At 31.1% G+C, this 17,067-nt stretch overlaps 1 protein-coding gene across 1 annotated transcript; it reads right to left on the bottom strand.

Moving 5' to 3' along the window:
- Nucleotides 1-1,167: 1,167 nt before the first annotated feature.
- LOC125873059 (fimbrin-2-like) lies at nucleotides 1,168-7,766 on the bottom strand. The gene is made up of 14 exons (XM_049553915.1): nucleotides 7,476-7,766; nucleotides 7,020-7,190; nucleotides 6,138-6,379; nucleotides 5,871-6,042; nucleotides 5,230-5,268; nucleotides 4,956-5,024; nucleotides 4,746-4,862; nucleotides 4,135-4,346; nucleotides 3,432-3,587; nucleotides 2,983-3,182; nucleotides 2,667-2,824; nucleotides 1,998-2,094; nucleotides 1,748-1,839; nucleotides 1,168-1,381 (listed from the first exon to the last, which is right to left on the bottom strand). The coding sequence occupies exons 1-14, from the start codon at nucleotides 7,560-7,562 to the stop codon at nucleotides 1,202-1,204; spliced, it is 1,992 nt and encodes a 663-aa protein (XP_049409872.1). The 5' UTR covers nucleotides 7,563-7,766; the 3' UTR covers nucleotides 1,168-1,201.
- Between the last annotated feature and the right edge of the window lie 9,301 nt (nucleotides 7,767-17,067).

The following is a 17,067-nucleotide window of genomic DNA, read 5'->3' as shown; positions in this document are numbered from 1 at the left end:
ACGTTTACTCATCCAAACCATGTGAAAAACACACATCAAAATCACAAAATTTTCTCGAGTCGTCGGAATTTTTCCCAGAAAGAATCATAATAAGCATAACAAATTCAAGATAAAAAAAAAACACAAATTCAATAACAAAACAACAAAAAGTAAATATTTTTTTAATAGATTATACTTACAAGTTCGATTTCCAATCTGAAGAATCGGATGTTGGCGGGGAAGAAAAACTCCTAAATCGTGCGACCTTTAACGCCTAAATATTTTCTTTTTTGTGATTTAGTTATCATTTTTATTTTTAAACGACCTACCTCGAAATGGACCATATAATTAAAATTGTATTTTTAATGGACTAAAATTATTTCTAAAAAAAATGTTTTCTTATTATCATACAATTTAAATAAATAATAATAGTTGTTACAAAATTCTTATAAATTCGCATCAATTGGTTTTGTTTTTCTAATCTTATAAATTAATAACTTATACTAAGTTTTAAATAAAATCACCTCCTTTTTAAAATAAATTTAGATATGATATGTCTGAACTTTGAATAAAATATCTTAATTTCAGACATATGTGCATACACTATAGGCCACTTTGTAGAATTAAGCTTTGTCCGACGTAACTTTAAAGACATATCTAAAGTTATTTCAAAGTGCATAAACTTGCAAACTTTTGCTTCAAATACATGTTTTAAAAAAATTATTGCATATACACATAAAGAGATCAATTTTTATGAAATTTTTTTTCATTACTTACACATTTATCTAAGAAAAAATATATTCGTCAATACAGACTATTATAAAAATCAACTATATCTCTAAAAGAATTAAGTGACAATTTTTTTTAAAAAAAATATTAAATTAAACGTTAATAATAATGAAAAACTTGAAATCTAATCTTACTTGGATTTGACGACTATAATATTTTCATTGGATATTAAAATAAGATTATTTAGGTCTTTTACATACAAATTCACTAGTAAACATATAAAACCAAGGTATACTACACAAAATCTCTTGCACAATACAAAATAACTCTCTTAACTATATTCACAATATAGACTCTCTTTTTTTTAAAAGAGAACTGCAATAGAACACTGACTACTTACAAAGCCATACACCCTATTTTTTTTCCAAAATTTCAATCAAAACAAAGAATTTGGAGAAAAAAAAAATCCAGCACACATGAAAATTTTCCCAGTTTATCTGTTGCTGTTGTCATCCATTGAACACTCAGACGCGGTATCATCCAACGTTGAGGTTGAAATTGTGTCCACTGAGCTACTATCACTATCTGAAATTGAAATTTGGTCCTCCATTGGTTGTTTCAAGTGCCAATACATTATACTTGCTGTGAGTGTAAGCATCATCTTTTGATTTACCTGATTAAACACACACACATACACCATTATACTATGATTTTGCAGTATTACAGTTGTCAGTAGAGGACACAATACAAGCATCGATAGGGTTAATTCACGAATGGTCACTGTTATCATGTCTAATTTGTTTCCTCCGAATGACTTTCTGTTATACTTGCAAGAGAATTATCTAGTAACTTTCACGATACTTAGGCATAGTTGAGTGACCATCCGTGAAATTAAAACGCATGTGATTTTACTTGTTTTAGTATTAGAGGCAGCAAATTCAATTGCCTGAAAGCTAAAGGCATCACAAACAGGTTATTAAGTGTCCTGAAAGATGGAATGCATCAAATATCCATGCATGTTGAGCAAATGAATGATTACCTCAATTAGATCTTCGGGTAATAAAAATATTGAACATCCAAGTTTCCTTGCAATACTGATAATGTAGGTTGCGTTCATCTTCTTTTGCTCCTCTGCATCAATCAAAATTTCGTATTACTAAGAAGTCTAATGTACTGACAATATCAGGACTGAATGGAGAAACAATGCCTCGTGTTGATACTAACAAGCAACTAACATAAAATCAGAACAACATAATGAAGGAGCTATTTGAAGTCTGAAATAAGATTACCAGTTTCTCCTTTTGTAACAAGACTCCAGTTAACAGCTCGAGGGTGTACAGCACTAAGCAGCTCAAGGAAAAAGATGCCATCTGACAAACTCTTATCCTGTAAATTAAACACTCAGTTCTCTGTCTCATGATAACGAGAGGCAAAAGAGGTGTATGCTAGCCAAGTTGTGGGGTATCATTCAACTAGTAATCCCTCATCCAACAACTATATCAGAATATCTGATCATAAATCATAAATCATCCCATTTTTACCAAAAACAGGTGTCCAATTGAAAATCAGAGACTGTAAAAGGTTACAACTTTCTTTGCAAGCCATATCAGGTAATGTACCACCAGGAAAAGATTGATTGTGACGTTTACTAACTGAAAGTTCGATAGTCAGGGCTTACATATCATATGTATACATGTATAGTCTGCCTAAGTAAAACTTGAACTTGTTGTGCACACCAACATTATTTTCACACCTTTTAATTACTGATAACAAAACAATTCAAAGCAAGGTTCAAAACATTGAAAATAGATGCTATATGCACCCACCTACACACACACACAAAGCTAATAATGATCATATGTCTGCTAGCAAAGCCATGCCTTATCAATATAATCAATCGAAGGCGTACTCAACTCTATTGTTCTGAATCTGAAAATGACTGATCTTAGAAATTTTACCTTAAAACTTGCCATGCGACTCTTGCTTCCTGAATTTCTTACTTTGCTGTTGGACCACTCTAAGATATCTGCATCAGTGATTTCCTTCCCGTTGGAATGAAATCTCAAATTCTTCAAGAGCTGAAGCATGTTACATCGCATTAACTGCCACAAGTAAGCTGAAATAGGGAACAAAGAATGTTGGTCCAAAACAGTTGAGTTAAACAATCCCTCCCCTTCCCCGAAAACCAAAAAAAGCATGTTGGTATTACCGATATGAATAAAGGAGACAAAAAGAAGAAGAAGAAGAAGAAGAAGAAAGGTTGACAACACTTACCCAATATTAATTTCTTATTTCCCTGTACAATGTCATTTCCAGCAATATTTACAAGAGAAAACTTCAGTTGCTTCCCGATCTTCACAACTTGGTTGCAGTTTTCTACTTTTCTGAATGGCATCTTAATTGGAGGCTTAGTAGCAATTTTCCAATTAACAATTCCAGGAGACACCTTGTCAAGTGTCTCTAAAAGCAACCATCTGGAAAGACACAAACAGTTCATTAGATTGAAATAAATACACCAGCGCACAGGCACTCTCGTAAAAGTGGTCATGGTATGAATACTTATCACTTCCATACCAGATAGATATATAAATGTCATTGCACTTAGGTCACAACAGAGTTCAATTTACATAGTTTAACTTAGTCAGGAAATTTTGTAGTAACATCAAATAAGCCCACTGCCATGGGGAAAGTTTGCAGCATTCGGTAACCGAGGTAGCACTCACCCATTTCTGAGATCTTCAAAAACATTGTCTATGTAAGATGAATTTCCAAGACTATTTATCCAAAAGCGGAAAGCTCTCTCTTCCCTGGACATTTGAGCTTCATCTGGTGAAATCTCCAGAAAGGATATTTGCTTTGTTTGAGTTGACAGCCCATTCCTATTGATAAGAGGTTTATGGTCAATTCAAGATTGAAACAAGTAATCAAATAACTAAATCTTACAGTTAAATGTCAGTCCCTATGAAATGTGTAGCACAAATTTTACCATACTTGCTATTGAAGTTATAACCTCTCAAACTTGATTAGCTGAATTGGCTTATCATACAATTGGTCATTCTATTACAAGAGTGTGGTACAGGCACTCTCAAACTTGACTAGCTGAATTGGCTAATCATACAATTAGTCACTCTGCTAGCATTCAATATGCTAAGAAAGAAACATGGTAAAGCACCAAGACATGCTGTTTTAGAAGAACGCGATAAAATGCATATTAACATGGTCCATAAGTTGCACATATTCTGTCTATATTGCTAATCAGAAAGCAATAAACTTATCAAAACCTTTTCCTACCACAACTGAAATTCTTAGAACAGAAAAGGCTTAACCAGAGACTTCTTCTCGTAAATGAGTCACACACAAGAAAACTTTAATCAGAAACAGTCAGCAAGTTCATACATAAAACGCAAAGAAACACATGCTTCTTACCTGTGCTGAAAGATATGTGCTACAAATGCAAGGTTAAGATTTGGAGAGCCTTCCACAATATCTTTTGCTGTTAAGTATCTTTTGCAACCCATCCTACCCGCATGTTCCAATACGAACTTTGCTCTTTCTAAATGGTCTTTCACAGTGAGTGTTGTAGGATTAATGTACTCTGGGGCAAGAACATTTAAGAGGTGAGCATAAGCTTCTGCATCCTACAAAAGCAGACAGATGGCTTAAGAATCAGCATTATTCGCTCAAAATGGACAAAAATAACACGAAAGGGATGAAGAGGAAAGCTCTTTTCTTTTATTTCTGGGGTACAAGGACAAGAAAGTCTTGCACCACGCATTCTATAAAAGATAAATAGCTTATTTAAGAACTCTCAACACATTGATGTCTTAAATATGTATCTGATGCTTCTTCATTTTTTCAATAGATAACTTATTTAGAATTTCTGGGAATTGGAAGGAAAAAAACAAGCACCTCAGTGGCTCAGTCTTCCTCTCTCTGAGGGAAAGAGATAACATTAAAGACCGAGGAAAATGTTGCACATATTAAAAATTTGCATAGTCACACCTAATTGATGCAAAGTCCAGCTTATTTTTATCTACCTTTATGTCAGATGAGAAGTTAGTCACAATTTTCTCGTATTTAGCTTTCTTCAATTGAAAATTCATCCATCTGAGCAAGATTTTTTCTGGAGGTAGACTCATCAACTCCTCTGCATCCTGACATCAAAGATTTGAGATAATCAAGCATATAACACAAGTTTTGGCACAAGTTGTCAATTGATGAAAGCATAGATGAGTGTATGTCTTTACCTTGTTATCATCAACTAACTCCAACAATTGAGGTGTTTTCTTTAAGTTGAGGTCCGCCAATAGTTGAATCTGAAATAGCATGAAAGTAAATCAATGTCCTTAAAAAGTTTTGGTACTGGTTTCAAGCCTGTGAGCTAAAATCTGTGGCCATGATTTTTAATATCTAAAATGAAGATTCCTTCATTTTGTAAGGCAATCTTACGTACCAAAGTTACCTCATTATTCAAAATTTTAAAATCCACTAAATGATTTGGAAAGGACACATTTAGATTACCTTAATAATTTGAGATATCACTCCAAGAACAAGATGCCTCTGGAAACCGACAAAAAAGATAAAGTATTAGACCAGTACGTAACACTGCAGAAACTGAAGATAGATAAAACATGTAAGCCATAAAATCTCACAGACAATAATTCACACTGATAAAAGTAAGCTTATGAATATATCTTGAGGAATACTAAAAACATGGAACATATCTTTGAATAATAATAAGACCATGATATTGCACAGAAGAAGCATAGGATGGATGACTTAAATCAATATAATCCAGCCACAGGAGAGAACAAGATAATGTGGGGGCAGCAGGGATATCACTGAACATGCAAGTAGAAATTTGACGTCACCCCTCAAACATAAGTTTCAGGGTATCATTCGCATTCAAATTAAAAGAGAGAGGCAATTCCTTTGATATTACATAAATGCTTCTCAAATACAAGGGAAGAAAGATAGAGCTATTTCGACCGAGATGGTTTTATGAGTATGTCATGCTGAAAACCAAGTTTACAAGCCCACAACTGATGGGATCCCTTTGGTAACTCAACAGTGAACGGAGTCGACTAAGTTGTTGCGGAATTGTGTCCTAATAGGACAAATCCATTGTAGAACAGATTGCTAAAAGTGAAAGGGATACATACCCTTCCTTCAATAAAGTCTTGAGTGCCAATATTCACTAGAGTACATCCAATTGCCTTAGCAGAGTTGAGGCACAAGGTATGATTTTCATTCCTTTCCCATGGATTCAGCATTCTCTTCATGTTTATTGCCCGTTCATCAATTGTTCCAGGTACAGCCACATTGATAAGCTTGCTGCAGCAAAAGAACAATATTATGAACAATCTAGTCAAAGAAGTTTTACATACTTGAGGCATATTAGTAGACAAAGTGAAAGATTTGATGCTCACCAAATAAGAACTCCATCCTTGGAAACCTCAAAGAGATCATTGGTTGAAGGATCAATAGGAAGGTATTTCTTCAAAAATTCATCATCCGCAAGATAGCTGTTAATGTGTGCAACATACGATGCCTTCTCAGATTCACTAATTGTGTGGAGCAATGTAGAAGTTGCTGACTTGACAAAAGCTGATGAACTCTTTGCAGTATTTCCCATCCTTGCAGCAGCATGTGCTTGGATTTTCAAATAAATCTGTCATGAGTTCAACAATTCTTGTGTTCTTAGACAAATCAAACCAAAAATTTCTTGACGAGTACGTTCTAACAAAGTTTATACATAGAATAGAACTACTGAAACCAAATGCACGTAGGTTACTACGAATGCATTTGGAGTCAAAATTGCAAGGCATCAAGATGAAGGAATATACTTGTGGGAGATTAAAATGTCCTCTTTAATCTAGTTATTCACTTCTTTATTCATCTTCCTCTTCCTAGTTCCGTTGTTAAAACAAAATAACAAACCTCAAAATTTACAAGGAGTATCATCTGAATTGATCCGTTTATGTTCAAGAGAATGGACACACAAAATCATTTGAAACTAATGAAAGCCAAAGATCAGAGACTGAATCAACTTATGGATTCTCAATTCCTTTTTCTTTTTCCATTGTCCTCTGATAGTTGGGAAGTGAAAGAAGCTCTGTGTGGAGGTACAATAGAAGGTTCTATAAACAAAGTAATTTCAAATCAAGTTCACACATGAATTTGCCTTTCTAGCGGTAACAAACAGTTTCTATAGCTTCTAAGATGAATAAAAATGATCTATTATCTTCTTCAAATTTGAAACTGCAGAGTATCGAACTAACAACATTTTACTAAATGAGATCGTGTGTTACCTGAAGAAATAGCTCGAAATCAACATCTTCTTCCAAACTTTTGTAGGAATCTCTGAGAAACGACTCTCTTTCTTGTTCTGTAAGATTCTCACCGACGTGTTTTATTCTCGCCATTTTAGATGGTAAGTCTGCGAGCATCAGACCTCCATTTTCTCTCTTCATCGCATTAAACTGCAAACAGCAAAAATCCTTAGAATTCAGAACTGATTTTGATAAGCCGATTAACACAGTAAATCAATCAACTACACATCTATCCAAATTTAGTTAAAATCTCCGTTATCATCTCCCCAAAAAATTCATTCCACTCCATTCGAACCTAGTATACAGAAATTTCATCAAAATTCTAATGTCGTAACTCCTTCTCTCAACCTCCCGCAACTTTCATCCTATATCCGAGCTTAGCTAATAGCAGAGTCATAAATCAAATTGTAGAGATTTGAAAATCGAAAAACTTACGTGAGATTTCAAACGCCGAAGCTCGACCTGAGTGAATTGACTCTGAAGCCATGGATCAGATACAAAAACACCTACATATCCAGCCATTGTTTGATCTTGTGTTAATCAAAATCTCCGATTATATAACGAAACGCAGAAGAGAAAATGATGATTTTCTCTTGAAGGATTGGGAGATGTTTCTCTCACTAAGCAAAGAAAGTGAGAGAAGCATGTGATTTGAGAATGGAAGAGAGGCCTAATAGTACAGTGTAAACTGGGGACAGAACAAGAGCTGTCAGTATTCAAAAGTTGTTCTCAGCAAAAATTCAAATTATGACAATTTTATCCTTTTTTAACCGCTATCCTTATATTAACATTGTTTATTAACCAACAGGATCCGTGATAAGTAGTCCTTCGTTCTTAGCCGAATCTCTTTGGTACGGAGTCATATTTGTTATTAGGGAGAGCTTTACCTCATCTCATAGATTTCGAGTTCGAGTCCCCTCGGGTATGAGGTCGTCTTTATTAAAGAGCACTTATCCGAATTTAGTCGGGCTCCAATATGGATATCGAACATCGAGTGGGAAACTAAAAAAAATATTGTTTATTACGAGACGTTTGGACATGCGATATGAAATTATCATTTGAAATTAATATTTAGATATGTGGTTTGAGATCATAATTTCAAATTTCAAATAAATAAGACTCATACTCGATATGAAAAGATTGTATGTACCATGCGAAAGGATTATATTAAAGAATAAGTAGTTACTATTATTGTTAACTAGTAAATCTTTATAAAATTATAGTATGTGTTTGAAAGTTTATAACCACAAATATTTATTTATTAAAAGAACATGAAGATATACTCATGCCTTGGAATATTCTACTATCTTGTTATCATGATTTACTCATTAGGTAGATTGTATAAGAATTTTTCATAACTTTAAGAAATTCAGATTACATATTCAAACGGGCTTGTAACTTGCAAGTGTTGCTCCATGGACAGGGGGGGCTCTGCTTACAATTATTTCCTTTTCACGTTGCTTCACTTTGATAGTTAGATATATATGCCTAACTTGCTGTGAAAATCAAGGGTTGTAATGAACTATTATCAGACCAGACATGGACCTACTTACCTACTTGATATTTTCTTCATGGTTACATCCCATTGTAATGTATCAATAATTTCCAAGGCAGGTATAAAAATGATCAATATTTTTAGATCGATAATTACTATTAGTTGAGTGAAAATCAATCCGACTTTTGGATTGTGATTTGTGCCCTACTGATTATAACCTATAGCAACCGATTTTCTAACTATATGTGATTTATGAGAAATGAAATTACTAGTTACTAAAGAATAGAGGTCACTACTAGAAAAAATATAAAAATCGAGACAGAAAAGTAGACGGATTGAGTCGGTCTAAAGAAACGAGGGGAAACTAACTCATTACATTGTTTTTTTAAAAAAAAAAAAATGACAAAGTGGACGTCCATCAATTTTAAAAAAAATTTATGTCAACTTTTAATTTATTAAAATCGATAGAATAAGTAGGTTGTTCCTTAGTTTTAACCAATCCTAGCAATTCAGGACAAATCAATAATGTAGAATCTGTTGATTTGATGTTGATTTTCTTAAAATACTGACTTGGTCCATCAATTTTGATCCTCGATTTTGACCTAATTTTTAGTAGCAGGTGAAAGATAAGCTAGTCTTGTCCTGATATTAAAGTCCAAGCAAATCCTCGTGTTATTACGTGAGGATCGAAGAGCATTTTCAAACTTTATGTTATGGATTAAATTTGCGTAATTTTTGAAAGGTATTAGTTCACTTTTCAAATTGTGAGGTCCACAGACAAATCACTTGCTTTGATTTTTATTTTTAATTAAAAAAAAAAAAAACATGACGGATCTTGTGAAACTTTCACCCTACGTGAAAATTGAGATCAAGCAATGATCAAATTGAATGGTCAAAATTCAAACAGTAGAGATTTTAAATGAAATCTAATTAGTATATTGATAGTTATTGGATTGAGACGAGCTTAAATAGAGTGATAAGGAGAATGACGAATTCATACATATAGATTATAACCCACTCTAATTTATCTATAATTGTTAATTATGTCTTGAATTTTTCTCTTGTATATTTAGAAAACTCATAATTTCTAAAAGTTTTAGAATATTCATTTTTCAAATAAATTTGGAAAAGGAAAATATATATATATTGTACTTGTAGGATTGAAAAAATATTCATCTTATAAATATGAGATTATTTGGAATCTATAAAATATGAATCTTAATTGGGGATCAGATTCATAAGATTGTATAATACTTTTCCCCTTTCATAGTGGAACACTATTTCTGTTTTTGCCTTGAAAATTAGGCATATTTGTACGTCATACTTAAATTTTATTATTAATTGAGTAAATTTTAGGTTTAGCAAACATAAAAATTATATTTATATGTTATAGTTATAGTTTGTATAATTGCGCTCTATAACAAACTTTATGTTTGCTATGACTATTAATCTGTATATTTCGATATATATATACATAAAAATCTGTATTTGTATATTTCGGACACTTATACAAAAAAACTTGTCATGTCTTGATATGTATATTTCGGTAATCTGTATATTGATCTGTATACAAACTAAAACATAGTAATTGTATATAAACAAAATTACTACATATATACATAAAGAGATTATACAAACATGTCTTGTTATGTATAACTATAGAAAATATACAAACAACAAATTAAATTTGTATAAACAAACTAAAAAATAGTAATTGTATACCGAATGGGTAATATATACAAACAACAAATTGAATTTGTATAAACAAACTAAAAAATAGTAATTGTATACCGAATGGGTCCAGCCAGATGCAAAAACATGAAATGTTTGCTGCGAATTACAAATAAAAGAAATTATGACTATATCATTTAATTTGAATTTAATAATTTGTTATTTCATACAATTTTCCCTTAATATCCATGTGTAGAATTAATTAAGGAGGGGTTGCCTTGAAAATTAGGCTTATTTTATTGTTATTTTTATTCTTTATTTACTTTGTATATAATTATGTGTTAATTAACCCACAATTTTTCAACATCTCATTAATTATATCCATGTGTAGAATTAATTTAGGAGGGGGCCTTATATTTGGTCCTTCTACAAAAGTTGGAAAATCTTCTTCTCCAAAAAAGAGCAAAATTAAAGGCTTAATCTGATAGACAAATGTGATCTTTCAATGATAAAGAAAATCAAAGCCACACATGATGAGTGGAACCATCCTACTTTACAACATGTCCAAATCACTAGTAATAATGATGATAATTTGTACTACTACTCAATATCAATGGCAAATCACAATTTTTTTTAAGTTTTGGGTTGGCAAAACCCATGTGTGGATTGACCCTACTTGTCCTTCAATTGTGGTCTCATGTACCAATTCAAAACTCCAATAACAAAAAAAAAACACTTGGTAATTATTCTATCTTTATCGCACATTATTGGTTAAATTCGCGATTTACTTTTTCTTTTGATATACATAGATATTATTCGAGTATATACATGTTGTACGTGTATTATCCTAATCGCTAGGATTGTCCAATGACTAAGAAGACATCTCTTCAATCACCTTTTCCTTATTACTAACGAAATCGGTCTTGATCTTACTTCAACAAGCCAAACCGAGATAGAAAAGATCAAACACACAAATAAAACACAAGTTTGCCTTCTTCTTCTTTGTTGTATCTTAAAAGCTATTATAGAGACGTGTGATTTTTCTGATGTTAAAAGAAAGATATTGAATCTAACTTAATCATTGCTGTCCAAATGGATCTTTCTTTATTCTCTTGTTATTAATAGTAATATAATTTATGTTACACAAGTGTAAACCATGTGATGCTACTTAAAAGTGGTAGAACATTTGCAAATGTTGCAGTGTTTAATTTGGGTAAGTAAATGTAACACAAAATTAAATTGATCTTTTAAGCTAGTTAGTTGGTCTAGGGCCAACTTAATTAATTAGACTATCCATGGGTAATGTTGTTCCCCATCTTTTTTGTGTGTCACATAATTAATATTATAATTATATTTTATCCTTTAAAATGGAAAACAATTAATTGGAATGGGTCATGTTCATGTAAATGCTTCACAGCTATATTATACCCACCCCACCCCACCCCACCAAAAAAAAGTGAGGGTGTGGTATGATAACAAATATTTTCATAATTTTAGTTAAAAATTTTGAATTCGAGTTTTTTTAATAAATTGTCTTTGATAGTGGAAAAACGCTTATTAGGCACCTACTCAGAATTTCAGTTGTTGATTGATGAGCTCCATCTCTATTTGGAGTCGAGTTGAGTTTAGTACTTATTTTTAGAAATGATATGGGTAGATTGAAATCTTTATCCCGACAAATATGTTAATTGTATAATTTTTTAAGTTTTTAGTAAAGGCTTCTCAAATTAATATTATTATATTATATACTTTTTTATCAGAATATGCCCAGTTGCTTCCTTCATGTGCTTTAAGATTAAATTGTATCATATGTTCTAATATATGTATCATATTTAATGATTTATATGTTCATACAATTTAACCTTAAAGCACATGAAGAAAGCCTACACAGAATTATAATCCAAACGGAATGGACTCTTTAGACCACTTGGCCCAAAATGAAGTACCTTACAAGTGATCTCTTATTATGTCCTCACTCATGAAAGTTTTTTTTTTTTTTTTCATCCGGTGTCCGAAGTTTATATTGGAGTCTCGACTAAATTTGAATTGCGCACTGCATGACCCATTTGGAGGTGACACTCCCAACAAGATTTTCTCCATACCCAAGGCTCGAACCCGAAACATCTGATTAAGGGTGAAACAGTCCCACAAATACACCACAATCTATGTTGGTCACTCATTACAGGTTAAGGCTACACAATAGGCACTATGACAGAGAGATATGATTTTCTAGCCTTTTTATAAAAAAAAATAAAATAATTTTATGAGTTTTTTTATAAGAAATTATCATTTTCACACATAAAAGATATGAAAAGATCATTATTTTTCTATTTGAATTATAAAAGGACAATAGATCTTATTTTCTCCAGCGATGAAAAGGGCTTTACTTGAAAAATTAGAAAAAACATGTATCATACGTGGAAAATTTAAAAAAGTTTCACATAAATATTCTACCGTAATGACAATTCAAGAATTACTATATGAAATTGTAATATATTTGATAGAAATTGTATTGAGAAGTCTTTTATATATGAAACTTCCAATACATTTTAGGGAAAATTGTGCATAATGACAAACTATTAATTGAAAATAAATAATATAGCTACTGTTTTATTTATTTCTTTTTAGTAGCTACAGTTTCACGAGTATCTTGCTACTGACGGGTTCCACAAATTAAAAAAAACGGAAGTCTTTTTCTTTATACAATTTACTTCATCTCTTTCCTCTCTCTCATACCTTTCAATTTCTCCTAAATTCTCTCCACAAAATCAGATTGAATTTCAATTATTCACTACTACACTCTCAATCGCGATTTCAAAAATTTCAGATACCGCCAAAACCTCATTATTTTTTCCTCTTATTTCTTTAACTTTCATATGAAATCATAATCCACACAAATTTTTCACTTTTTTTATACAATGGATGGACATTTACCTTGGGTCTAACTCATAATTTTGGAGAGGTTGCAGGTTCAATAGCCAAATCCAAATAAATTAAAGACATCAAATCCAAACATATGATTGGTTCCCGTAGAGGACATAAGTGATATAGAGATAATGGCATGATATATTTGTATGTTTATTTTCGATTTCAAACTGATAATATTACAATTAATAGTAACTTAATTAGCACTATTATTGTCAAAAAAATTTAGTATGATGTGAGATGAGAGGACAAAATTCTGGTATCCTTGTCCCCCATTATGCCTAAATAAAGTTACCACGACATTATAATTAAATTTTAGACTAGATCCGCTTGTCTAATTGAAATGCTATATCAAGAATTGAGGTCCCAAAGTGTGTCAATTTAACTTTTCTTTATTTAAAAAAAGTAACACAAATGTCGATAAAATTTCATACACCAATTTTTTTTTTAAAACAAATGTATATAATGATGCATTAATCTCAATAATATATTCAGTATAATGCTAAGTAAATACGTTGAAGAACAATCTTTTAACAATTTTAAAGAGGTTGTTTTTGAGAATATTTATGTTTCCTAATTACTCTATTTAAAGCGCTAAGATGTGTACATAATGTTATTTCTATTTTAAACTTGGTGTAACTCTTTGAGGATTAGAGACTTCAAAAATCACAAGTTACTAAGCAATGGTTTCAAATATTAATAAATTAAATTGTTCTAAAATAATTAATTTTATAAATAAACTTTCAAATTACATTTGGGGCTGAATAAATTATGTGTTTTTTTTTGAAATCTCAGGTGTTTTTCAAGTTTTCGTTATGTAGATAAATTAAGTATTTAAAATATATTATCTCTTTTAATAATATACATTAACCTCAATAAGTCATAAAATATTATTTCAATTGATGTGTATGATTAATTAGGAGAATCAATGCATATTTTATATGATAAAACTTATAATCTACGCAATGAAGGCTTTAAAACACACACATACTTCTTCAAAATATATGAACCAAAAATATCCGATAAAAACATCTTATCATATATTTATGTGCTTAATTAAAACGTATGGTAATTAATTGTAATATAATGAGACAACAATATAAACAAAACCTTCCTAAAATACAATGTGGATTACTCAAAGAATCCAAGGTTAAGATTTTTTTTGTCCATTTAATGCTTTGCTCTCTGTCTATACCAAAATATCATAGGCAGACTGTGACTTATCTCTGCCAATTTTTTTCCTCTTTTTACAGCTTTGACTTGTTGCCTTCACCTAATAGATTCTTTGCAGTAAATTTCTGTTAAAGAAATGGACTTTAGGAAGAATTATCTCAAATAATATATGGAGATTAAATTTTCATTACGTGAATGGTGTGGACTCTAATATTTCTGCACATTAGAACTGAACATCTAGAGTGTGGGCAATATAATATAGGGTTCTAACATTGAAAATAATGAGCGTGGACAATATAAACTGGGGATCCAACATTGAAGACAATGATTTTGGATGAATCTAACTCAAATATGATGTTAAAGAAATGGATTCTGGTCTAATTCAACCCAAAACCCTTCTTTTACACTACAACAAATAAAAGATTTTATGATAATAATATAATTCTTGCTATATTATGTTAGTGGCATTAGTATAATAACGAGTATTTTTAAGCAACACTCTTTATAAATATCGCCACAGACTTTAGCAACTCAAGATACAATGACCTCAATCATCACAAAAAGAAAAATCTATTGTCAATAAATACCTCTTTTGTTATAGTTTGTGTGAGGATTATAGTCCATATAAAGAGAACAAATCTCCCAACCCTAGTCACTCAACACCTCCTTCCTCCTCATGTCCAAGACTAGACATCTAATATCATGTAAAAAAGTAATCTTTTTAATCAAACAGACTAACGTAACCTCAAAAGCTAACGAGAAAAAACTTATTTAATACGTATCATATAAGCTAACAGGACAACGCTGGACTCCATCAATTGAGAGGTATGGTGAGCTCTTCCCCTATACATAATATTTTTGTTTTGTTTATACACAAGAGTCAAGACAGAAATTCAAACTCCCCATAAACATGACAAGTGTAGAATTATTATTTGAAAAAAGGAAGTTTTAATAGTAGTTGAAATTAAATGAGAATGTGGGTGTATCCAAACTTTAGATCTTGTGTACATTTAAAGCTTTGCTCTCTGCCAAATATCTCTGTCAAAAATTCCTCTTTTTAGTGCTTTGACTCCTTCCCTTAACCTATTCTATACTATATTACTACTCCCTCCGTCCACAATTAATTGTCATAGTTTCCTTTTTTAGAGTCAAACAATAAGAACTTTGACCAACATTTTACGATGTATATNCTATTCTATACTATATTACTAATAGACTTCTGCGCCCTTGAAACACTTCAACACCTAACATTTCTTCAAACATGTACAATTTAGACCCATACCTTTCATCTTCAATAGACCTCTCCTAGGGTTCGATCGTTGATTTTAAAAATTTATTTGATTATAAATTGTAATCATATGGTAAAACAAACTTTAGAAATAGAGTTAATAGCCTGCATGTGAGTTTAGTCAAACTCAATAGATTTTGCTCTAACAGTGTAATTATGCTACTTCATCTGTCTCAATTTATGTGACTTACTTTATTTTTTAGTCAGTTCCAAAAAGAATAACACATTTTTTATACTAAGTAATAATTTAACTATAAAATATCTATTTTATCCTTAATAAAATGATTTCCACCACACTAATTTCTATCATTCATTTTAAACTACAAGTTTTAAAAGTTTTCCATTCTTTCTTAAATTTCGCGTCGAGTCAAACTACCCCACATAAAATGGGACAAAGGGAGTAATAAATTTATTAAATGTGTACGAATGTTAAGACAGAACCCAATTATTATCACTTAGAACGGTCAATATAAAATTGAAAATTAATAAATTTGAAATTCTAATTTTACCTCTGAATTGGTAAATTAGTAATTACTATGTATTAAAGGAAAAAATATATTTATAATTTGTCTAACGTTTAATACGTTAACTTTTACAGAATTAAATTTACTCTCAAATCTTAATATTATAAAAATTCTATGTCATATCTCGATTTACGAGGCATAGGTATATCAAAACTGAAATTAAAATATTTAAATAGAACAAGGTTTAAAAAAAACAAAAGCGTGCACGGAGCACGAAGCATTTCATAGTGACGCGTGTGGGGTTAAAAAGTCTATTTTCAAACTTTTGAAACTTTCCTTAAATTTGAGTGATTTGTTGCTTTTTTTTTTTTTTTTATATATATATAATTCAGAAAAAGCAACTACTTTGTATTATACTGTCACCTAGTGTTGTATACATAATATAAAATTGTATATATTTCATGGAGATATGTTGTGGTACGATGATGAGACTGTTCACTCTTAATCAAAAAATTTTCATTTAAGTTTTGAGTATGAAGAAAATTTTGTTAGGAGTGTCATCCCTGAAGAAGCCTGCATTGTGTGACCTGAATTTAGTTGAAGCTGCAATGTAAACTCCGAACATCATATAAGAAACAAAAAAAAAGTTCATTTTACGTAGCATTGTTTAACTTGACATAATATTTAAAAAAAATATGAAAACTTTTAAAATAAGTAACCTAAAATTTAGCTAATAACATAATTTGGTTCTAAATTACCTTGTCTCACCTCGAAATGGGATATATTATCTAAAAAACATAATATCAAAAATATAATTTCAAAATAATTTAATTCGAGAATCAAACAACTATTCATTGATTCAGTGGTATATACACTGTCTCAACAAATAAGAGGAAAAAAAGTGGATAAATTCTCTTCCTCCCACCTATAAAGCAAAGTAAATAGAGTAAAGCTGATTTTTTGCTGCTTTACCTATCTGTCTTTTTTGTCTGCCTCTCCCATTTTTGATAT

This window comes from Solanum stenotomum, chromosome 8, assembly GCF_019186545.1.
Source record: "Solanum stenotomum isolate F172 chromosome 8, ASM1918654v1, whole genome shotgun sequence".
In the NCBI taxonomy this organism is placed as follows: Eukaryota; Viridiplantae; Streptophyta; class Magnoliopsida; order Solanales; family Solanaceae; genus Solanum; species Solanum stenotomum.
Note: the sequence above shows the minus strand (reverse complement) of the source record. Positions and strands in the feature narration are given on the sequence as shown.

Bases quoted from the DNA above. Each gene is read 5' to 3' on its own strand.
- LOC125873059 (XM_049553915.1), bottom strand. From the start codon at position 7,562: ATGGCTGGATATGTAGGTGTTTTTGTATCTGATCCATGGCTTCAGAGT. The intron at 5,025-5,229 runs GTAATCTAAATG...ATGCTATTTCAG, and splicing joins TGATATCTCAAATTATTAAG to ATTCAACTATTGGCGGACCT. The intron at 2,095-2,666 runs GTAAAATTTCTA...TTTAATTTACAG, and splicing joins GTCGCATGGCAAGTTTTAAG to GATAAGAGTTTGTCAGATGG.